Raw genomic sequence first — 26,034 nt, 5'->3', positions numbered from 1 at the left:
GCTGAGTAGGCCGGGTTATAAATACACACAACAAGTAAAAGCGTGCTAAGTTCGGCCGGGCCGAATCTTACATACCCTCCACCATGGATCGCATTTGTCGAGTTCTTTTCCCGGCATCTCTTCTTAGGCAAAAAGGATATAAGAAAAGATTTGCTCTGGTGTTAGAACGATATCAAGATATGGTCCGGTTTGGACCACAATTAAATTATATGTTGGAGACCTGTGTAAAATGTCTGCCAATTTGAATAAGAATTGCGCCCTTTGGGGGCTTAAGAAGTAAAATAGAGAGATCGATTTATATGGAAGCTGTATCAGGCTATAGACCGATTCAGACCTTAAAAAACACGTATGTTGATGGTCATGAGAGGATCAGTCGTACAAAATTTCAGGCAAATCGGATAATAATTGCGACCTCTAGAGGCTCAAGAAGTCAAGATCCCAGATCGGTTTATATGGCAGCTATATCAAGTTATGAACCGATTTATACCTTATTGGGCGCAGTTGTTGGATATCATAACAAAATACTTCGTGCAAAAATTCATTCAAATCGGATAAGAATTGCGCCCTCTAGAGGCTCAAGAAGTCAAGACCCAAGATCGGTTTATATGGCAGCTATATCAGGTTATGGACCGATTTAAACCATACTTGGCACAGTTGTTGGATATCATAACAAAATACTTCGTGCAAAAATTCATTCAAATCGAATAAGAATTGCGCCCTATACAGGCTCAAGAAGTCAAGACCCAAGATCGGTTTATATGGCAGCTATATCAGGTTATGAACCGATTTGAACTATACTTGGCACAGTTGTTGGATATCATAACAAAACACGTCGTGCAAAAATTCATCCAAATCGGATAAGAATTGCGCACTCTAGAGGCTCAAGAAGTCAAGACCCATGATCGGTTTATATGACAGCTATATCAGGTTATGAACCGATTTGAATCATACTTGGCACAGTTGTTGGATATCATAACAAAACACGTCGTGCAAAAATTCATCCCAATCGGATAAGAATTGCGCACTCTAGAGGCTCAAGAAGTCAAGACCCAAGATCGGTTTATATGGCAGCTATATCAAAACATGGACCGATATGGTCCATTTACAATACCAACCGACCTACACTAATAAGAAGTATTTGTGCAAAATTTCAAGCGGCTAGCTTTACTCCTTCGGAAGTTAGCGTGCTTTCGACAGACGGACGGACGGACATGGCTAGATCGACATAAAATGTCGCGACGATCAAGAATATATATACTGTATGGGGTCTCAGACGAATATTTCGAGTGGAGGGAGGGTGGATAAACAACAACAGTTCGGTTCGCGTACTTTTCCAGTAAAAATCTGCCATTAAAAATTTGCAGGAGAGTAAGAGCCATTTTACTCTCTTTAAAAAATTTACCAGCGAACAACTTCAAGTAAAAATTGGCAGAAAAACAACTGATCTTTGTTTGGGTTTGTTTTTTTATTTGTTTGTCCATTTTAGAGGGAAACAATTATTTTTACATAAAAAGTGCTGGCGACACTTGTGAGGTATGTTCCTTAGATAATCTGCTATGTAAGCACTTTAAGTGGTGTCACTATGCGACAAGCCGTTCGGACTCGGCAATAAAAATGAGGTCCTTTATCATTGAGCTTAAAAACTTGTGTAGGACAGCGCTAAATGGAATGTTCAAAGGTTTCATTTTATTTTTCCATTTCCATTGTACAAATATAGAAGGAACTGGTACTCGTCATTTCACATTTAAACACGCTATATCAAGATATAGCTGAATCTAGAAATAAACAGGGTAGCCATCGAACATAAGCGGAATATGTGGCTGGAACAATCGAAGCAATAAAACGGCTTAGGCAAGTTGTGGTCTACTGTTCAGCCACTCTCGCACTTCCGGATTAAAGAATGAAAGGACCTCCCCGATTTTTGGCGACGTAACTGTGACTGACCCGAAGAGAAATGCCTGGTAGTTCAACCTGGGGTCGAGCACACTTGGTGTGCTTTGTATGTGGTAAATTATGCAGAGCCAGTATGGACTCGTCAGCTATATGGCACGCAGTGGAATAATATTCATATCTGTCAGAATGGCTCTCTCCTCAGTTCTCACGCGGGCCACCTCCTTCAGTAGGCAAAGATCCCATCCGTGCGAAGGCATAACTACATGCTGTGTCGACAATACCTTCTGAACTGTTATCGAAGGGATCATTCAAATAGTTATCCACCGCCCAGAAGCCTAAGGTGGATCTACATAATCTGGAGCGAGAGGTTCAGAGCAATAAGAGAGAACCTCTAGATCCAGCGGCATATGAGGCGTATTTAGACAACATTCATGCAGACCCGGAAGCAGATGCTGTGAATAGCTAACTGTTGAATGTGGTCCTTGGAAAACGACGCCACCCATTGCACCAAAATAAATAAATCTCCCCGGCAAACCACAGTAGTTATGGCAGCAGATTAAGCCGCCTCAACTCTTACAGGCATTGATGCCAACGTGGAACTGGGACCACACACCCAACAGTGGTGTGGGAAAAAACAAAATAGGAAAAATAAGTCTGCCATTTGTGAACTCTCTGAGACTCTGCTATCGAAGAGCTGACATACCAAACGAGGTTCCAGACAAGGAGACAGCCTATCGTGTGATCTCTTTAATATCCTGCTGAAGAAGATTATACGAGTAGCAGATGTGAATAGATATGGCACACTACTCACAAGAGAACACATGCTGCTCGCCTATGCTGACGACATCGATATCATAGGTCGGTTACCGCAAGTAGTATCTGCAGCTTTTGAAAGAATCGAAAGAGAGTCAGTGAAAATGGGTCTGGCAGTAAATTGAGATAAGACGAAATGGAAGGTTTCAACTCCCACAACGCCTTATACGGCCGATCAGATAAAGAAAATGGAAAAAGTTGGGAACCACAACTTTGAAATAGTCAGCAACTTTATCTACCTCGGTACCGCCGTAACCGAAACGAATGACACCAGTTGTGAAATAAAGTGAAGAATAATACTGGCAAACAGATGCTTTTTAAGTAAGCAGTTAAGAAACAAGGCCACCTCTCGACAGACGAAAATTTCACAATACAAGACACTGATACTACCCGTGTTGTTAAATGGTTCTGAGGCATGGGTCATGTTGTCAGAATGGATGAAGAAGCTCCAGCAAAGAATTCTTTTAAAGACAAACGCGGGCGTACACGCAAACCGGGACGACCAAAAGACCGATGGAAAGATCACGTGGTTGGAGACATCCAGAAACTTGGTGTCAGAGATTATAAGATGAGCGCAGAAGATAAAGGTGCTTGAAACGCTATGCTACGTTCGGCTAGTGGAACAAATGTTCTGTCATAGCCAATTAAAGTAAAGATAAGTAATAGTTAGGTGATATCCAGACTATGTGCAGTATTTCAGGGCACTACATTGGCCCGTGGATACATTGGTGTAACTTCGGAGTTGGTCATCTCGGCGCCACATCATTTTTCTCGGGCTGCTAAAGGCGCATTTATGGTCTGATTTTATATATTTTTTTATTTGCTTAATAGTGTTTACAAAAAATATGTTTTTTGTACGGTATAACTTTTATAGTGTTCAAGAAAATCTACTAACTAAAATTTTTCTTTGAGGCTGGTCTTTTAATTTTTTGTATGTGGAAGAATTTCCTAACCAATTTTAAATTTTTTCAACCAATTTGGATAACGGATAACTATATTTGCCGCATTATATGCTAAAATTTGATTGTTCAGTCCGAAGTTTTGAGAGTTCCAAATCAAAAAATGTGAAAAAAGCAATGATTGGCATGTTTTGATCATATAAGTTAATTACATTGCATCGTTTCTATAAAAAAATCGACCTATAGCTTTCAAACCCTTTCGAACAAATAAAAAATTTTGAAAATCAGAACATAAATGCGCTTCTGTTTCCTTTAATTTGTTTCGCACCCCACTGTGCGTCACCTGTTGAACTGCTTAGCCAGACTCGCTCAATCCATGGCAACCGGTTGCATGTACCGGATTGACCCGATGGAGTCCTTCATCGGCGAGGGCTGCCACCTCTGTGTACAACACTCTGCTACAACAAAATCTACTCGACTTAGACGACAAAAAATTGATCTATGCCAATAGAATCGATAGGAAAAGTATCAATCATTATTCAGACAGAAAATATAATATCGAAAGTATCGATGACAACATCAAGATATTGTCCGACAAAGCCCGTCATCAGGCCCAACCAGACAGCGTAATGAAATCGTATCTAATGAATATCCAGCTTGACGGTTTAGAAGATTGCTGTGAGGAGTCCCATGGTTGAATTAAGAAGGTTGGCTCACTTGCCCAGCTAGCTGATGGAATTGTCCAACTCCAGAGTTCTTTCCAAATTCCACTAGAACGTCAAATGCTTGGTTTGGATTTACATTTTTATACCCACCACCGAAGGATGGGGTATATTCATTTTGTCATTCCGTTTGCAACACATCGAAATATCCATTTCCGACCCTATAAAGTATATATATTCTTGATCAGCGTAAAAATCTTAAGACGATCTAGACATGTCCTGAAATTTGGGACGTAGAGTTGTGTTAGGCCCTTCGACATTATTCGTCAATTTGGCTCAGATCGGTCCAGATTTGGATATAGCTGCCATATAGACCGATCCTCCTATTTAGGGTCTTAGGCCCATAAAAGGCGCATTGATTGTCCGATGTCGCCGAAATTTGAGACAGTGAGTTAAATTAAACCTCCTGACATACTTCTGCATTATGACACAGATCGCTCCAGATTTGGATGTAGCTGCCATATAGACTGATCTCTCGGTTTTAGGTTTTGGGGCCATTAAAAGCGCATTTATTGTCCGATGTCGCCGCAATTTGGGACAGTGAGTTCTGTTAGGTCCTTCGACATCCTTCTTCAATTTCACTCAAATCGGTCCAGATTTGGATATAACTGCCATTTTGACCAATCTCTCGATTTAATGTTTTGGGCCCATAAAAAGTAGCATTTATTGTCCGATGTTGCCGAAATTTGGGACAGAGAGTTAAGCCCCTCCACATATTTCTGCAATTTGGTCAAGATCGATCAAGATTTGCATATAGCTGCCTTATAGACCGATATCTCGATTTAAAGTCTTGGCACCAAAAAAGGCGCATTTATAATTCGATTTAACTGAAATTTGACACATTGACTTATGTAAGGCTTTTCGACATCCATATTGTATATGAGTCAGATCGGTTTACTTTAAGTTATAGCTACTAAAAAGACCAATATTTTGTTATACATAATTGAACAATAACTTGTACTTATTAGTATTTGGTCCAAATCGGAACATATTTCGATACCACTGCTATAGGACAAAAGGTATGCAATTTTTACCGGATTTTGATGAAAGGTGGTTTATATATATACCCGAGGTGGTGGGTATCCAAAGTTCGGCCCGGCCGACCTTAACGCCTTTTTACTTGTTTTTTCATATTTTGTTCTTTTTTTCATATTTTAATTGTTTTAATTTATAATTAACACGTTTTTATTCATAAATCTTTTGATCATGCGGCTGCTACATATGATAATGCAAATAAAAACTAAAATGTGAAGTAGGAAGGGTCCACAAATTTGACAACCTAGTGGGAATTTGCGCCACCATCACCACAGGGTGTATAGTTGATTCCGTTGTTGTCGGGCAAGCCAACCTTGTTAATTCACCAATGAAGAGTCCAAAGAATATTTGATGTGTGCCTGGCCGGCACTGGCAAGAAAAAGATATGTTGATTGTTTTTATAGTACACAATTCCGAATCACATACAAATCGTTTATTGTTAATAAAAAAAACGGGAAATGTAATTAAAAACAACCACAAAAATATGTTTTATTTGGCCCTAAAGCAACCATTTTATGAGAATCCACGGCAAGAGGGCCTTGGTCTTGTACTAAAAACGATTAGTTGTGACGCGGATTAGGGAGTTAGTGTAAAATAAACGAAAAACGAAGCAAGACGAAGTGCTTAATGCATACTGTAGGTGTCAATTTATTTTAGGACTTGCTTGATTTGGTTGATGTGAACATACGCCATTTGCAAATTTGCCCAAGAACATTCCATTAAGGAACTGGGGTAAACTTCTCACATGTCAATGAGTGCTGTCCGATTCAAGGATAAGGAATTTCTTTTTATGGCTGAGTCCGAACGGCGCGTTCCAATGTGATAACACTTTGGGAAGAAGTTTTTACATGTCATAGTACCTCATAAGGGTCGCCTGCATAGGAAAAGGATAACCAAAGCTGATGTTTTCGCCGGGATTTAAAAACATGCGTTTAGCTTCAAAGACGGCCATGACAACCTCTAAGTGCCCTCCATACATACGCCAGTAACTAGGACTGTTTGTAGAAACCATAAGGCATCTTACTTGTCCTGTTCCTGTGGAATCACAATGATGGCACTAAAATCTATCTATAGTGTAGTTACAACATTAAACAAATATAAGGAACGATAATTGCTAATTTTTTGGTGTCTGAAAGGATGCAATGTCTTAATTTTTTGAGATTTTGCCAAATATTACTGCAAATTTTGCACCTTTCTTCTAGTGTAGAAAAACCGGTTTGAGGTAAAATTACAACTTTATTTGGCGAATTTTCTCTACCCGAACGCTGGTTGCTGCCTTCAATCTTCTTAAAAATAAATTAAAATGAAACAAATTCAATCATTACCAAGTAACAATATTTTTTACTTAACTTTTCCATTTTGGCTGCATTTGGTGTTAACTTTTGTATTTTCATATAACAGCTGTTTTTCACAAAAAAAGGATGACATTCATAAAATACCTGTTCAAGTTGCAAATTTCTGCTGACAAAAAAAGTTCCACTAAATGCTCTCTCTCGCGCTCTCTTCTGCTGGCAAATTAAGTACGCGAAAATTAGCCAGTAAAAATTTGCTCAAATTTTTGGGCACACGAACACACCTAACAACTTTAAGATACGTCATACACCTATAAAATACATATACATGAAAATACGTTGATAAGTTCTGCTTTCTTGGTTGCATTGTATGTCTGTTCGCGTAATTTTCCATTCAAAATTTGCCAGTAAAAATTTATAGGAGAGTAAGAACAGCCTTAAATCTCTTTTGCTGTTTATTTGAATTAAACAGCTGAATATCATAAAACAGCTGTTCGAAGCTGCACATTTTTGCTGGGAAAAAACATCCAGTAGAAGTTTGCTAGCTCTTAATTACCAAACACTCAAAATTGTGCACGCTCCCACGCACTCTCCCTCTCTCTTCTGCTGGCAAATAAAGTACGTGGGCAACTTTCAGTTACAATTTGTACATATTTGCAAACATTTTTTAGTACGAATTTTGTCAACAGAAGATGGCGTGGATAGCGATGTATCAAATAGAATTAAAAAAGCTAGACCTGTTTTGGATGACTAATCAAACCATGACATTCAACGCAGATATCCGAAAGACAAAGCAAGCTTCGTGTATTAAACTCCTGTGTGAAGTCGACACTTTTGAATGGAAGTGAGACGTGGTTAATGACAAATTCTTTTGCAAGTCAAATCCAAACAACTGTCAACAAATGTCTGCGAATGTTATGTAGATTATCTGGCCAAACACAATATCTAAAGAAGAGTTACGAAACGGAACCTTTTAAGAACCAATAACTCGACAGATTACAAGAAGAAAATGGAGGTGGAATGACCATAAACTACGCAAACCGTCCGAAAGCAGAGCCAAAACCGCACTTGAATGAATCACACAGGGATGTCGGTTAGGGCCGACCCAAAACTATGTGGGGCAGAACGGTCAAAAATGAATTTAAGAGATCAAACAAAAATCAAATCAAATCAAAACAAAAAAATAAGAACAGCATGTAAAGATAGAATAAGTAGGAATAATCTTAAAAAAAACCCTTTGTTCCCAAGTGGAAAGAATAAAGGAAAATAGGAGGGGCTAATATAACTCTAATTTTTTCAAAAATCGTGAATTGCCAAAATTCTTGTTACTGTGAAATTGGTTAAGATACCTTAATTTTTTTTTTTTTGAAGATTGTGGTCGCTATTGGGAGCAAGAACTGATCTTTCAAAGCCTTCAAAGTGTGGTTGTCTTTGCGAATATCTTAGTTTTATAGTGAAAGTGGCAGACTAGTATGAAATGTGCCAGACTTGTGTTATTGTCTGCTTACATCGTAGACACGTTTTCGGGGTAAAAACGGTACAAGTACGCGTCCTATAGTGGTTGGTGTGTGTTGTGATCTCTGGCTTTCCTTTTCCATTGCCAAAATCTTCGAACAGTAAGCTCGTCTCCAAAGAGAAACAAAACGAAAAGTTACTCATTCTTTGGAAAAGTTTTTCAGACCAACAAGCAAACTATTTCATTTAAAGACATTTTTTAAATAATATTTTTCTACAGATAGAATATCAATTAAAATAAAACGAGAATTAAGAGAAAATTCATATACAATTATGCCATAGAAAAATTTTCGGAACAATTTTAATAAAAAAAACAAATGTTGGCAAGAAAATTCCATGAAAAATTTTTGCTTAAAGAAACTCTCAACAACTTTTCCCAAAAATTTTATCTTTTGAAAAAATTACATTGCGATGCGGCCTTAAAAAAATAGCCTTAACCCATAAACGACGAAAAACACCCAAAAATATACAGTAGCTGACTTAGAAAAGTTCTAGCTCGAGTTAGGAAAGAGGTATAGTAATGAAATTCGGATTGGCGTAAAGTGGATGATTGAAACCAGTTACAACAAATTTTCCCGTCATGTTTTGGGGGAAAATTGTCGCGTCGAAAGCCGACAATTTTTTATATACCAAAAATCAAACAAAAAAATTTTTCAAAATTCTGAGCAGTGAGATTTCTGGAATCCGTTTTGATGTTTTGTTACATGCGATGGTTTGTATATATTAAAAAAATAAATTTATGGGAATTATGGCAATATTCCTACTTCTTTTGACAACAGGTGCTGTTTTATGCCAAAATAATTAAATCCAGCTGTCTCGGCTAAATGGTCAAAAATATAAAGAAAATTATTTTTTGTTGTAGGGGCTTAGGAAATAAAAAGATTTTTTTCACAACCTGATATAGCTGCCATATAAACCGATCTTGGATCTTGACTTCTTGAGCCACTAGAAGGCGCAATTCTTATCCGATTTGGCTGAACTTTTGCACGAAGTGCTGTGCTAAGTATGGTTCAAAACGGTACATAACCTGATATAGCTGCCATAAGCCTGAGGCCGCAATTCTTATCCGATTTTGCTGAAATATTGTACAACGGCTTCTCCCATGACCTTCAACATACATGTCCAATATGGCCTTAATCGTTCTTTAGCCTGATACAGCTCTCATATAAACCGATCTCCCGATTATGCTTCTTGAGCCCCTACAAGGCGCAATTCTTACTCGAATGGATTGAAATATTACCGAATGACTTCTGCTTTGGTCTTCAACATTCAATTCATTTATGGTCCAAATCGGACTAGAACTTGATATCTCTCCAATAGCCATTACAATTCTTATCCATTATTCTTTGTTTGCTGACAAATGCGACCCATGGTGGAGGGTATATAAGATTTGGCCCGGCCGAACAAAGCATAGTATAGTTGTTTTATACTCCGGTTTTACTCGCGAATGCCGGTTGCTTTTCGTAATATAAGTGCAACAACAAACACACTTCCAGTTTTGTTGGCTATCTGTTGAGATGTTTAACCAATGAGCAAAGCATTAACGGGCCGAATTTCGCCGAATACGTGGACCGAGTAGGATTGCAATCACATTCGTAAGAATCAATGTTGACAACGTTTGTGTGTATACATGGCAATTTATTTATAGCAGTTCTGGCGTTTTAGTAAGGGAGCAGGACATTGCGTTTTTTAAATCGATTTTAAAGTTTTATAGAAATGCTACAAATGTGTGAGTAAATGTAAAGTGAAAATTACTACAATTTAAGAGTTTCATTCATAACGGTATATGATATGCAAAAAATTACCCCATTTTTTTAAAAAAAAAAAAGTAAATAACAAAACCGTTTTAAATTGATATTGAAATTTGCTTATTTTTGACTGAAACAAAAAATTATTTCACTACACTCGAAAGTTTCCGGCTGGTAGTGTAAAAGTTCCATACTTATTTCCATTTCTTTTTCGTTTTGAAGCACTGTATGTATGACGCTATACTTAATTTCAATGCAAAAACAAATAAAAAAAAACTCTGAATATAAAACAATTACTAACAGTATGCATCGCCCTCAAAGACAAGAGAGTGTGCTCAATGACACTGGTGAGAACATTGTTGAATGCTGTGGTTGAAATTCTTTTTACCATTTGGTATTTTCTCACCGCAAATATTGATGTTTTCTTAATACCACGTGCGGATGCGGTGCACCGTCTCGAAAACTTATGCCCTCCTATACTCACCACAAATCCCACCAAGATAGGTTAAACATATATAGTTCCCATATTAACCGATCTTTGGATTTGACTTCTTGCATCCTGGGTCCAATATTTGACAAATCTGAACGTACCTTTAGTTTTTGCTCGATTTGGCTTCAATTTGGTACGTGAAGCACACTTGTGCCCTCCAATACTCACAACGTATCCTTCACCGATAGGTTCATAAATATTGTAGATATAGGCCCTTAAACCCAATTGCCCGATATGACTTCTTGAGACCATAGAAGCGTCAATCAATACCCGATTTGATTGTTCAAAATAATTCAAATACAAATTTTAAGCAAAATCTATGGTAGTGGCTTCACGGGATTCAGCCCGGCCGAACCTAACACACTTTTACTTGTTTAAGTTCACATAATGTGATGTTTACAATTTTGGAAGTACATTTTGTTGTAAAAGAACGGAATGTTTGGTTTTTACTTATAATAAAATCATGAAAAAAGCTTTTTGGCTTTTATTTTTCATTTAATATGTTAGACTATTGTTATTAGAGTATACATTAGACTATATGTAAATCTGATTTTCCATATAATATAGCCACGGTTTTAATGATATAGAGAAATGCTAAGAGTTAAATGTCATCATAATTGATAGAAAAATATGCATTATTTTGCAGTATTAAGAACAATACGTAAAGTCGGCTGACCTCTTTATTCCATAAGAAACGGAGAATATGAGTACAAAATGGATTAATAGAAGTAAAAACGTGTTAAGTTCGGCTGGGGTTAATCTTATATACCCTCCACCAAGGAATGCCTTTGTCAGTTCGTTGCATGGTCTCTCCTTATTTGCATAAACTATACAAGGATAATGGGAGATCAAAACAAAAAATCTCCATAGATTTTTTATATGCTTGGATAAAAGCTACTTTCTGCAAAAAGACATCAAATGGAGAGAATAGTTTATATACTTCAGGTTATGGACAGATTTGGGCCATACCTATTACTATTTGGTTGCCATAGCAGAAGTCATGGCGCGAAATGTCATTCAGCGAAATCAGATAAGAATTACGCCCTGTAAGTAAAATCGGGAGATCGGTTTATATAGGGGCTACATCAAGTTATGGTCCAATTCGGCCTTTACTTATTGTAACTATTGGAGGTCACATAAGAAGTCATCTTGCAAAATTTCTGCCAAAATGGGTAAGAATTGCATCATTTCAAATTCGATTTAAATCTCCTAGCCGATCAATATTAATAAGGAGTATTAGGGCAAAATGCCAGGCACCTTGCTTAACTACTTCTGACTTTAAAAAAAATGTATACTTTACGTGGTCTTAGGAGAATATTTCGAGGTGTTGTACCCCCATCCTATAGTGGAGGATATAAAAAATCAAGTATATATATATATATATATATATATATATATATATATATATATATATATATATATATATATATATATATATATATATATATATATATATATATATATATATATATATATATATATATATATATATATATATATATATATATATATATATATATATATATTCAACTTTGGTCACAATATGGCACTTTCTTCAATAGCCATAGTTTTGCCATTTTTTTCTCTGTTGTTTTTTGTTCGTAACTTTCCATTCAGTTCAGGCCACAACAATAAATATTTTAAATTATACCATTTTGCACACCACTGTTTGTTTTAGAATGCGTAATCCAAAAAGGAGTAAAAGCGTGCAAAGTTCGGTCAGGCCGAATCTTGGGAACCCACCTTCTTGGATTCTGCTAAAAATTTATACAAAATAAATTTAGTTGAAGCGCACATTTTTATTCTACATACCAACTTCTGTCCAACCAGCCAAAATTAAAGCTCCTGGCAACCGAAAAATGATAATCGAGAGACCGGTTTATATGGGAGCTATATCAGACTAAAGGCACAGTTGTTAGAAGTGGTAACAGAATACCGAATGCAAAATTTCTGCCTAATCTGACAAAAACAACGGCTTGAAAGGAGTCAAGAAGTCAAATCGGGAGATCGGTTTATATGGGAGCTATATCGGGTTATAGACCGATTCGGACCGTACTTAGCACAGTTGTTGAAAGTCATAACGAAACACTACATGGAAAATTTCAAATTGCCAAATCGGGCAAAAATTGAAGCTTCATGGGGCTTAAGAAGTTAAATCAGGAGTCAGCTTATATGGGAGCTATATTATATAAACTAATCATCTCAATCTAAAATCAACTAAACCTATTAAGACGCTACTAAGGCTACTTTCCTAACTTTCAGCGATATTTTGAGCTTCATTTCAGATTTTTGTTTTTTATAAACAGAACGCAAAGTTAAGCATCTATTAACCTACCATTTAAAATAAAAAATCCTTAATATCAAGTAAATATCTTTCACCAAAGGAAATGTTTCTAAAAAATTTATAAAATTGATCATCTTCAAAGTAAGATTGCATATCTTTAGCTCGAATCTTAAAAGTTAAGAAAAAATTGTCAGTGTGTAGAATACGTACCTATTCCAATGCGCCTTCGTTCTGTTAAGCAGGAAAAAATGCAAATTTGCTTAAACATTCTAATAAGGGCAAACTTTTCACATGTTACTGGCTGCTGTTCGATTCAAGTTTAAGCTCTATGATTTAGCCGAATCTGAACGTCTTGCCGCAGTGGGACACATCTTTTTTACATGGCAGAGTACCTCACAAATGTTGCCAGCATTAGGAGGGAATAACCACCGTTAAAATTTTTTTTTAAGTTCTCGTCAGGATTGGAACCCCGGCGTTCAGCTTCATAGGTGGACATGCTAACCTCTGTGCTACAGTAGTCTCTTAGCAAAAGGACCACATTTGCAGTATTTTTACAAAGGACGGAGTTAATAGAAAGACAAACTCCAGCATTTTTTTTTTAATTTAGGATAGTTTAGCTACTTACACATATCAATTAACATATCAATTAGATTTTTTAAGGTAAGCTTTCGTTTTGGAAGTTTTAAACGCATTTCATTTTTGAAGAAACAAAATAGTTGTATAAATTTGGATTTGGCTTAAAGTAAATGTAATATTTTCATACAAATATATCCCGATTCCCGCCCCGGTATGGTCCAAATGTGTGATTTGTCAATAAATTAACATTAACATTTGTACGATTGTACATACAGTAAATTGATATACCCCAGTTATCACAATTATGGCACTTATAGTTTTGTTCTTACATTTTTTTCGTAATTCATTCCCTTCAATTAATATTATTGACTTGACTTTAGTTTGATTGCTTGAAAATGAAACAAAAATTTTGTTTTTAATTTTTTTTTTTTCATCAAACTTTACCCTGATATTTTCGTGATTTGTGTGATTCTTGGAAAATAAAAAGAAAAACTTCAAAAACTGTTGAAAAAAGCACATATATTGTTTGTAATTTTTATCAGCAAAAAATAACATATTTTGTTATTACAAAAAAAAAGCTAAAATATTTCCAAAATACTCATTTTGACGATGGCAACTTAAAAGTAGATCACCAACATAGAATGGACACAAATCTAGCCTGTAATAATGAATTATTTTAGAACTATATGACACTTTAATATTTTTCTTTATTTTTTCCTGTAAGGAAGAAACCGATCAACACCTCTCCTACCCAATCAGGATTTTTTTTTTCGGTAACTGTAGTGATAATTAAAACAAACAGAAAACATCAGTCGACGACAACAACAATCGACGAAAATCTTAATCTTTGATTTCACTTTTTCGATTTAGATCCACTGAAAGTTTTTGCTCATAGCTTAATCACTGTTAAATCATAGTAAAATCCTAAGGTTTATGTTATTTATTATACAATACATACATCATTACAAACACATATGTAATTGAAACAAGCTATTTTCCACATGCGCAAAACTGTGGATATACACGCAAACATTTGAAGCTTATAAGGCTTACATTTGAATTACATATGTGCTTATTTATCTACGGAGAATGGAATCGTGTTTGTCCGTTCGTTCGATCGTTCTTTGCATGCTGCATGTTCAGTAGAACTATAATAATATATTCCTCTTGCTCCCCCTCCAATTTCTGTTTGTTTTTTTTTCCAAAGTGCGTCTACCGTCTATATATTATTTTTTAAACTTTTCTTATTTTGCTATCTTTAGGCGATCCTTTTAAATTGTCTATTTCACTTCTCTTCAAGTATTTCAATTTCTATTACTTTGTTTTACATTCATTTTATATTCCTTCTACTTTTGGTTACTTTCACTTTCGTTACATAAAATTGTGTGTACTTTTATTTCAATTTCTTTGCATAATTGTTTTCCACTTTAGTTGCAGTTAATTATTTCATGTTTTCTTTACTTCATTTAGTTTTTAACATTCATAAGAAAGACATTAATTAACCTAAACCGCATTACATTCCCTTGCGTATAAACGTTATACAGGCAAAATAAACAACGATCAACAATGTAATATCGAAATACTACTTAAAATTATAGAACGATACACGTATTCCAAATTTACTTGACATTACTTATAAATTGTAACAAATCAAACTAAAAATGCCTCCGTTTCTTTGGTAGACAATATAAAATATAAATTGATAGCTTATAAGTTTTAAATTAATCGTTTATAATTGGCTACAATAGATTGTATGTACATTATCACATCTGTCCAAAAAGTTTACCCATTTTTGGGATCGATTTAATGTTGATTAACTCAAAGACTCACGTCCAATCAAATCGTAAATAACCATTAAAACTAACTTCACTGAAAACAATTTCATGTTCATCATTTAACTAATCATCTAGGACCTATGGAGACATTCTCCAAGAAGGCGATGCGAAAAGGAGAAAAAACTTAATACTGTAGTTAAAAAAAGTTATTCAAAAAACTATTAGATATATTACCCCTCAGCATAACTTAACTCCACTCTAACAAAAGTCATCGTTAGTAGAGGATAGCTAGTGATCAATTGTTCGATATTAGATCTGTGAACAAAAGCTATTTTTAAAGATCCAGCAACAAAAATATATGTGAATGCAATTAATTGTAAACTTAGGCGTCGCCTTATTCAAAGCATACTTAAACAGCTACGTTGACCTCTCTTTAATCGATTTTTCATTATTAGACCAACATTGCCAATATCCTTTTGCAATGCGGTTTCGACTACATCACATTTCTTATAAGCTTTGTTTCTTTGAGATTTTCAATGTACAATTGAACCTTGATTATCCGGTTCGCTCGGAACCAAGCTAGCACGGAAATGCGAAAACACGGTTAATAGAGGTTTTTCTCTTAATTTCATTATTAATGTATTTTTATGTACGTACATGGGCTACAAATGGCTCTGAAATAGCTCTATTGCTTGATATTCAGAGACTTGATGAAATTATGTCTCCTTTCTGAAGACAAACGTTTTTGGATGATTAATTTACGGTGTTTAAAGCACCGGATTGCTCCTTGATCCATAGACTGAATTAAATTCGGTACATTTACATCTGGTTGTGCTCTCATTTAGAAGCGAAAGCACTTTGAGTTCCTTATCGAAGCAAATGTTTTGTAGAATTCGTTTTACTTCTGTATTTTTTTTTATTTAAACAATCCATAGATTCACTTCTAGCGGCATATTTTAATATTGTTTACTTCTTATTTATTAAATTGCAAAAAAGTTTGTTTGCCTACATCATATTTTTCTGATTACAAACAAACCGGGTGTGTAATTACTGTGCTCTTTAATCAGTTCAAATTGTTCCTGAATTGAAAGAACTTTAAGTTCTCTTATTTTCTCTCCTGTAGTTGGAGCCATTTTCGAACAAACACCTCGACCTGCCATTTTTCAATTACAGACTGACAGATAGAACTTATCTCAAAATAAAAAGGGAATCCCAGAATTTTACATCAATCATATGTGCGGTGCACGGATAATAGAGGTAAGCACGGTTAATAGAGGGACCATTATTGAAGCACGGGCAATAGAGGTAAACCACGGTTAATAGAGGTCCAAAACCAAAAGCACAGCATGCCGGTTTACAGGAGTAATAATAGCCCGAATAATCGAGGTTTAACTGTATTGCAGGGTCTAATTTCAAATAATATTTTTTTTGGCGTAGCATTGGATGTTATGACTCGGCCAAACAAGGGTCAAAAATAAAATGCCTTTTGTCAGACGATAATTTTTATATATAATACACATTATTAGTAAAATACTTATTTCCCTAACTTAGGGAAATGGGTCATTTTGTCTTGTTTAATCGACTGAATTGTTACATACTTATGGTGATTTCGATTCTGAAAAAATATGTTACACTAATGTTGCACTTATACGGGACAACATTTTGCAAATGTCGCCTAACCCTCTCATAGTGTTATGTAGTTATATGTAGTCGTCTCGGCCAAATACTACGGTAAAATCGAATCCTCGTCTTCGGATGAAGAACTTTCTAATATGCCGTTAGTTAAATAAAACGCGTTCCCTTTTCCATTTTTATATATTTACTTTTAATATTTTATCGCTTTTTTCCCCCAAACATTCAACATATTTTGTCTTCTTCTGTTCAAACAAAACTTGTTTGAATGATAGCCGCTAATTTTAAGTGCGACATTCTCCACCGTAGACTTGACGGTGCAAGAAATGCAACATTTTGCCACTCTCTGTAGGCAACACCATTCCAAACGAACTCTACACCCGGTGCTGGGTTTACATTTTTTTGGACAAACGAACACAAAAAATCTATTTCAGTGCAACAAGTCGAAAAAATTCTACGCTTTTTTTTTGCACAATCGAAAACACCATTTATCTGCAATAACTGTGTGTATTGCTAACAGATTTACTCTAACGTTTCTCTGTTATCCTCTTCCAACCTATCATAACCGAAGCAGGAAAAATGTCTCTCTTGGTCCGTTAGTGCAATGACAAATAGAGAGATGTGAGCTTCGCACGACTATTGGTTTATGAATCAATTATATATAAATGAATTTCTTAAAGAGTTTTGATCAAATCATTTCCCGGCTTCTTACATTCCCGTGAAAAAGGAAACAAAGATTTTTGAATTCCCGGGAAATGTTTTATGTTCAATATTTTCATAAACATAAAATCTAATTGAAATGGAAGATAATTTCGCTTGCGTATGTTTTAGAAAGGTACTTCCTTACGCCATTTTGAGTTTGTTTTTGGACGATTATTTTCAGTATTTAATAGTCAAATATTAGAGGAGATTAAAAGCAATAAACCATCATATGGTATAAATCTGCACTTCTTATGCATCATCAACATGTAGCCAATTTCACAGTTATAAGATTGTTAACACTCAAATTTGTTTCCAAATTCGGGCAAGAGTAAAGCGTTAAAATTTTGAATACCAAACAAGCATTAACGAGGGGATATTTTATTATTAAACCGCCAAGTGTCTTATAAAGGCAATTGTGTGGTACATATTACGGTCAAACGTCTGAATGGATTTAAATGAGGCAATGAGGCCTACAGAACAAGACAAAAATCTTTTAATAACAGTACAGGTCGTATGCAATAGGTAGGTGGGTGTCACTTATATTATATTATTAAACAGCCAAGGGTTTTGTAAAGGATCCGTTGTTTGTGTGAATGCAATGCCATATTGAGATAAGTGGGAGTAATAGGAGCAATATCATTATTTAGAGCAGGGGTTTGTGGCAATTACTCTAGGTTCGGTTTGGGCGTGTAAGGTATTTGCATTTTTGTTGTTGTTTGTATATCTATTGTGACCCTGCACAACAAGACGACAAATCTTATAACTAGAGTATACAATATGTAGTGGCTGGGTGGGTAGCACTTCTTTTATTTAAACATACAAGTGAAACTTATAAAGATTCCGGGTTATAAACGATTCTGCTCAGTCAAAGTAATTGAGTGTGTGGCTATAATATGCACTCAATGAACGAAGATTAAGGGAGAGCATGCAGTATCTCGCATTATGTGAGCCCATGTTCGCGGTTGTTAGGGACAATGCGATGAAAGGCTCGGTCATGACAATATGTTGTCTCAAAATTTAGGTATAGAGAATCTGACATAGAAATATGGCGTCAAGTGCCTGGAGACCATATTTCTATGTCAGATGACAAAGTTGCACTTTTGTCTTTTTCTTTTTATTCGCATTATAACCTCTAGTACGAGGTTTCACATTTTCCGTTTTCTTCCCTTTCTCTCTCTAGGGTACCACAATGGGCCAAAAAAGTAATCGCGAAAAAATATGTTTTCAACTGTGCAACTTAGTACCAGCCATTACACCAAAATTTTTGCTGATTTGACTAATAAATTTATCTGATTGTAATTTTTTTGCAAAATTTTACACAAACCTTTGAAGGTATCATGCATACCTAGATGTTTAGATTACAAATGTAGGGGAATTTTTGTACTGGCTAGTATCAATTATTTATGAGCTTTCGCTAGTGTTGAAATCTAAGGACTCAGCTTACTGAGGTATCATGTGTTCCGATAACAAATCATTGAATAAATTCAACTTCTGTATGTTGATCTATTTGAATTCTTTCACGCTGAGGGATCAACTTAAAGAAGGTTTTGGGAGTTTGGTTTACGTTTCTCAGGAGCAATGGCCTCTTTTAAATTATTTTTGAAACTTTTATCGTTTCATACCGTACACCATATGATCGACTTAAACTAACTTCATCATCCGACATCCGACTGAAGGCAAGCTACCTTTCGAGTAAATTTAGCTCTCCGTTCTAAATTTAACAAATATTTCTAATTGAAGTAGGTCGGTTAAAAACCTGCAAACATTGCATTCAACTTTAAGCATTTACCCACATTAAAAAGTTAATTTGGACTTTTTTGCGATTGTGGTACATACTTCCAAGATTTTATTTTGTTAACACCTCAAAATTATGTGGCCTAATCTAGACTTGAAGAGATCTGCCGCTGGCTAGAACAGACGTCTCAGTCACTGTGTCCGTCATGACTAGAGATGGGTTTCTACCGGCTTGGGTATTTAATGACCTTCTGATCTCATCAAAAAATGTTTGAAAAATGTTTTTATACCCAAGATATCTGCAAAATTATAATAACAAAATTATTATAACCAGGTTTTGGGTATATATTGGTAAATACCCGGGTATTTACCCAATTTACAGGGTAATTACCTTTTGGGTATTTACCCAACGCCCATCTCTAGTCATGACAGATCACTTTCTGATCGGAAAACATACTGACAGATTTAAGGTTGCATGTAACGACTTCTGCAGAAGCTGTCAGAAAGAAAAGAGAAGCTGCGAGGAAGAAGAGACTATAGAATATCTGCTGTGTACTCGTATGTGTGCCGCACTGGCAGTCAGAAGGAGTTCCACTTTACGTCACGGATTTCCAGTTTTTAGAATGAAAACAATGTTTCTCCATCCTTTTTTTTTGGTTATGCAGCAAAGATTTTAACTATAATAATATAGTTAATTTAATATTTCCTGCTAACCAACTATGCGAATACGCCTGTCTTCAATTTTCGTCGAGTAAATGGTTCTTTTGCCGGTTTCCAGGACAAGATTTTGCTATCTCCATCTAAACTAGACTTCTAGGAGTGTAAAAACCAATTCATTAATGCAATGGTATGCCACTATGTCTCTCTTACTAATACGAAAAGTTAAAATAATCCCGAGAACTTTTAAAACCTTAACTTCTTCCCAATCACCTTCACTTCCAACATCAAGAAACTACACCCTCCACCACAAAATAAACTTTTTTATATTTTCCTCTACTTTTGTCTTTAATGTTGCAACTTACAAATAAATAATAAACAAGCAGAAATAAAAATAAAGATCAAATTTAAATTAAAAAAGTTAAATTAAATTTTAAATATGAATTGGATTAAATGTGATCTTATGTTTTCTCAATGTCCTAAGTATTTGTGTGTGTGTGTTTTTTTTTTTATTAAAAAAAAATAGAGTCAAAATTTTAATACTAAATGTTACTATGAGCTGTGTATTATTGTAATAATTCCAATTATTATCATTTCACTGTATGGTTTACGAATATTTCTTGTGTTTGTTAACTAATGACAATCCTTAAATCATACAAATGAAAGCATAATTTAATTGATTGGTTGATTTAACATTCAGTTTTCGTTAAGGGGAACCAAATTCATTGAGGCATAAAGAACAAAGTATGTGGATCTGCTAACTGAGGTTTATTTTTAGTGCTGTTTGTTTTATCTATAATAAAAAGCTCTTTTTTTAAACTTCGATTTTAATGTTTGTTTTTACTAACTTATATTGTGTCGTCCTTTTGTTTATTTATATCGTTATTACAAATACAACAAGAGCAAAAAACTTAAATTTTAAATCCAATTAAGCAATGTAAGAATTTTATTTAAATGGAAGTTAAAAAAATGTACGCTGCAGATCATGCCTTTTTATTCGAAATTTTTTCTCGAAAGCGATTAATGCTTAGTTAAAATTAAACAGACAGATATAAGCATATCAACAAACCGAACATAAATACTCGTAAAAGCAAAACTATCCGTAATGTATCCGGTTTGTTTGCTTGTATGTGTGCGTCTGTCTTCGGAATATAAACCTTTGAACAGAAGTCTAACGAAAAAGAGTTCAATGACTGGGAAGGAGAAAGAAGTTTTATTTTTATATTATGCATAGCTCATTAGGAATTGCTTTAACGACAGGTGATAACATTAACATTGCTACCACCTCCGAACAATTCCGCACAAATATTCAATCAAACAGAAATTTTAGTAAAAATGTTGCAACATTGAAACATTAAAAATTAGCGCACATCAATGTCGTGTGTTATAGGAACTACTACTAATACTATGACAAAAAAAAGAGAAAAAGTGGAGAAGAAGCATATTTATGAGAAGACGGGAAGTTCCCATTTGGTTACGTAAATAAATTAAAGTTCGAGAAATTAAAAAAAAATATATATATATAGCATAATCAAGAAAAGTGTTTTGTACACCCAACACATTTACCCCACTACAATTCGATTCGATTTTTATTGATTTTTTTACATTGTACATTATTTGTTAAAGAGTCCTTGCAGCATCAGTTTTGTTTATATTATTGTTATTATACTTACACTTGATTACCATTTTGATTGACTTGTGCGCTGGCTATACGTTTAAGTTATCTACCAACTATACTTTTTATTTATTGTTTTTGTAATTTTTTAGACACTTTAGACATACTTCGTTTTGTTAAAAAAATGCGTTTTTTATTCATTTGTTTTATTGTGTTTTGTTTGACATTTATAATAATGCGTTCGTTAATCCTGGCAACACCCTAGCCTAGTTTAGCCCTCTTCCTACAGCGATCCCCTATCACACCGAGTTGCGTTATTATAATGCGTTAACATTAGTTATAGTTTTCTTTCGGTTTATTTGAAAGATGTTTCTTTTTAAAATAGAAAATTTCATACACGCTAGTTGATTTTATGGTATACATGCCTCTTAATATTTACAATAACAATATTTACAAAAAAAAAAAGTGAAATCTAAAACAGCCACCGATACCTATATTTACAGCAATTCAACTATATAACATGCATACATAAACATACATGCCGACATACATACATACATACACACATTCAACGTAATTTCAAAAGAAAAGAACAAAAAACAATACTTAAGCCTGGAAAACAATAAAAAATATAAAATTCAATTAAAAATGTAGTTGACTGTTGTTAGTACTTACCTTTATTACTTTTGAGTTTGCATTTAAATGATATAATTAATAATCTAGATGCATTTCTTTGTTAAATTCTATAATTTAGAAATTATTTACTTTAAAAGAATTTCCCTGCGATACACGACTACTATTGGTAATAATAACACCGAGACATATGAGCATAGAGAGCGAAACCCCTAGGGTAGATAATTATTTCATTTTTCCACCGCCGACAGCCGCCGATCCATCGCAAATGGATATTGGCCTTGGCAGAAGACGTGCGCCGCAGTGAATTCAACACGGACTGGCGTCATGGCTCCATTGCAGAATAATGAAATAATTACATCTCTGCTTTTTTCTGTTTAGTTGAAAGTACAGTACACAAACGTAACGATCCTAAATCCAAATTTTTTTAAAAATATCGGACATCACCTGCTTTTCCCCTAGTAAATACATAGAAAGTATTTGGCTATATATATTCTTCCCGTGAAAGCAAAAATCATAACTTACCTCCACATACTCTACAAATACATCTATACAACATCCTCCTATTGTCGCAATTGACTTATCCACCACCCACCACCCACCCACCACATACTATGTATCTAGTATATTGTTGGAAAATAACACCCGAATATGCATAATACCAAAATGTTTGCAGGTGAAATTGTTGATGGTGGAGGAGAAGGAGGAGGTGGTGATGGTGATGGCACTATCGCCAATGGCAATGCTGGTGGCAGCGCCAATGTCATGGCCAGTACTGATGGCGCACAACCCCATCCGGATGTACACCATATGGAACACGCCGAGGATCATATGGATGAAGACAGTGATGAGATGCCACCCGATGAAAGGATTCATCAACATCAACATGGTATTACTGAGCGGCGCCGAACTTTGGCTCGTCACGACGAAAGCAGCCACTATACTGAGGTCTCCGAGGTCGCAGTTGATGTTGACAACGATGAGATAGGTGTGGAGAATAATTATAATTGCCATTATAAAAGTGAAGATTTGAATTTGACGAAAATCCGCTGTCATCAGCGTGGGGACATCTACATGCAGCAACAGCATCATGAGGCTCAGCATCAACTAGAGCACTCGCCTCAGCTCTCAACATCACATCGACACATTCACCATCATTCGCATCACCAGCACCACGAAGCACATGTCCAACATCAACAAAATGTGGCAGCGGCTCCGCAGAGTGTCATCAATCTAGGTCGTTGTGGATCTTCCTCTCTAGACACACTAGTTGCAGCCGAGGCGGCTGCCGCTGCACTTTCGCCAACAGCATCCAGTACATCATCGGCATCACTACAGCACCAACAGCATATGTATGCATTGCAACAGCACCATCATCATGCGCAAGAACAACAACAGTCCACTGGCAGTATACACCATCACCACCACCATGTCGCTCCGCAACATGGCAACTATCATCATGGCCACCATCCCAAACTCCATCCCTGCACGAACTCCACAATGGTATCGTCATCGGCGGCAATGCAATCAGCAGCTGTGGCAGCGGCTGCAGCAGCAGCAGTACATGAAAGTGAACATCTCACGAACACGTCCTCTTCAACCTCTTCGGCTTCAGCCTCGTCGGCAGCTGCAGCGGCTGCAGCCGCGGCCGCCGCTAACCGACGCGATCACAACATTGACTATTCGTTACTGTTCGTTCAATTGTCCGGAACCCTGCCGACGCTCTATCGTTGTGTCAGTTGTAATAAAATCGTTTCGAATCGTTGGCACCACGCCAACATACACAGGCCCCAGAGTCATGAGTGTCCTGTTTGTGGCCAGAAATTTACGCGTCGAGATAACATGAAAGCCCATTGTAAGATTAAGCATGCCGACATAAAAGATCGTTTCTTCAGTCATTATGTACATATGTGATCAATTTTATATGTAGTCAAGTAAACATACAAAAGTTAAATAGTAGCAAAATTTTCGTCTCTCTCACTCTCTCTCTCTATCTCTCTCAACGATTTCTTTCTATAACTCAACAAGTAATAAAATGAATATCAGATTGAATAATAACCAAACTTAAGTAATAAAACAAATAGATACTTTCACATACATACGCTCTGCAATTTATTCTCTAACTACTAAAATACCCGAAACCAAAACAAAAAATCAAACCAAAAATCTAATTGCATACATATGTCAATCGAAACGAGTCTGCCCAATTTACAGCAGATTCTCAAGCATATACAAATTTGCATAGTAATTTCTCTTACACTCACTCTCCTTTCAATTTTTCTCTCTCCGAATGCAAACTTAATAGCCGTTAACCTAATGACAATTAAAAGAAGAAAAAGAAGAGAAAAGTAGAAATTCGCAAAATTGCGCTTTAAATAATATTGTAAAAAATTAGAGCAAGTTAGGGAAAATTAGTATCTAAACAATTTTTCTTTTAATTTTTTCTTAACAAAACAAAGTATTATATAGTGCATACCCAAAGGAAACATCACTCAATTAAAAATTGGAAGAGAATGTTTAGTATAGGCTGTAGTATTAAATTAAAACCGTCTTAATTTTAGTTGATAAAGGCAAATGCAAAATCAAAACGAAGAACTTTGGAAACGAAACAGAGATTGTGTTAAATTTATACATAACGAAAACGAAAACAAAAACAAAAACAATGATCATGATGCCAATGATGATGATGAGGATGATGTCGAGACGAACAAATCAGATTACAATGTGTACTTTAAAAGTATTATGCTAGAAATTCCAATTTATTTTAAATTACTTTAACATGTCTTGTAGTTAAATTAACTAAATTAATTTGTTATTAAATTTTAATAAAATTTGTAACTGCGCGAATTTATTTCTCTGCCATAATGATTTTAGCCAATTATTTTATTTTTATTTTAAGCTTAAGTTAGAATTGTTGACAAATCTTTGGATGGTTCTTGAAATTTAAATATTCTGAAAATGCTTCTAACAACATAAACCAAAGATTCTTTTACAAATGGTAACGATCAGTTGATGATTTTAGATATTAATTCTCACATTAACCAACCAAACCAAATACCTACCTAAACCATAACTATAGAAAAGTAGATTTATAATTACTATAACTAAATAAGAAAAAGAAAAAATCAACAAATAAATACTACTCTAAGTACTGCAACACACACACATACACATTTATATACGTAATCAAATGGGAACCTATCATCTGTCGGATAGTTTCGATTTCAGTAGGTAAGGTAGGCAGTACTCAGCTGTTTTCTAATGTGAATGCAAATCTATATCCTTCAAGTTCACAGACCAATGTATGTATGTGCTTACCCAACATGCCAGCACTAGTGCATTGCGATAGGGCACAATAATGGAAGACACTAGAATTTACCTTTGCTTACCAACATCATTACAATGAAAATAATCTTAAAAATAAACGCTTCTCTTCAGTAGAATAGGAACCTATGGAAATATAAAGAAATAAATCCAGGAAAATATAGCAGTATTTAGGAAACCCTCTTATTACTTATAAATATAACTTAATGAGTATGTACTTACTTATCCTTACTCTCATCTAGTCCCATAATTGGCGTATACGTAGTCTGGCAGCGATCAATAATAAGACGCTACATACTTATAGATAAGTGTACAAAAAACAATTCTATAAATAACAGAAATAATATTTACAATATAATTCCAATAAATCCAAACATATGCAGACATACTTAATTACTTATTACTTAAAAAAATAGTAGATCCACTATTATAATCTTAATAAAAAAAAAACTTTCACCACTTCAACCCCCAACCTACTTTTGCACATTTTAGACACGAAACAAAATCAAAAGAAGTCCAAAAGCAACAAGAGAAAGAAATTAACTTTAAGTACGAGTACAAAAACAAAAGCTTAACTTCCTGCAATGAGGCATTGAGCTTACGAGTGAGATTGTTATAGTAATTATAGGCGATAATATATTTTCGTTCATCAATTCTCATGTATCAGTGTATTTTGGCTATTGTTTATGCAATCT

The 26,034-nt window shown here is 35.1% G+C and overlaps 1 protein-coding gene across 6 annotated transcripts in view; it reads left to right on the top strand.

The window, feature by feature from the left end:
* The window catches only part of LOC106088314 (sex determination protein fruitless), a 179,003-nt gene that overhangs the window by 139,548 nt on the left and 13,421 nt on the right, over positions 1-26,034 (top strand). For 4 of the 6 annotated variants that reach the window (XM_059361933.1, XM_013253763.2, XM_013253765.2 and 1 more), the window contains one exon: positions 22,692-25,727. The exons of the other annotated variants lie outside the window; for them this stretch is intronic. In XM_059361933.1, coding sequence (XP_059217916.1) covers positions 22,692-23,929 — 1,238 coding nt within the window. In that variant the 3' untranslated portion in view covers positions 23,930-25,727. Of the gene's footprint in view, positions 1-22,691; positions 25,728-26,034 lie in introns of those variants that run through there. 6 annotated transcript variants of the gene reach the window in all.

This window comes from Stomoxys calcitrans, chromosome 2 (genome assembly GCF_963082655.1).
Source record: "Stomoxys calcitrans chromosome 2, idStoCalc2.1, whole genome shotgun sequence".
NCBI classification, from domain to species: domain Eukaryota; kingdom Metazoa; phylum Arthropoda; class Insecta; order Diptera; family Muscidae; genus Stomoxys; species Stomoxys calcitrans.
The sequence above is the reverse complement of the archived record's forward strand: the minus strand, read 5'-3'. Positions and strand labels throughout refer to the sequence as shown.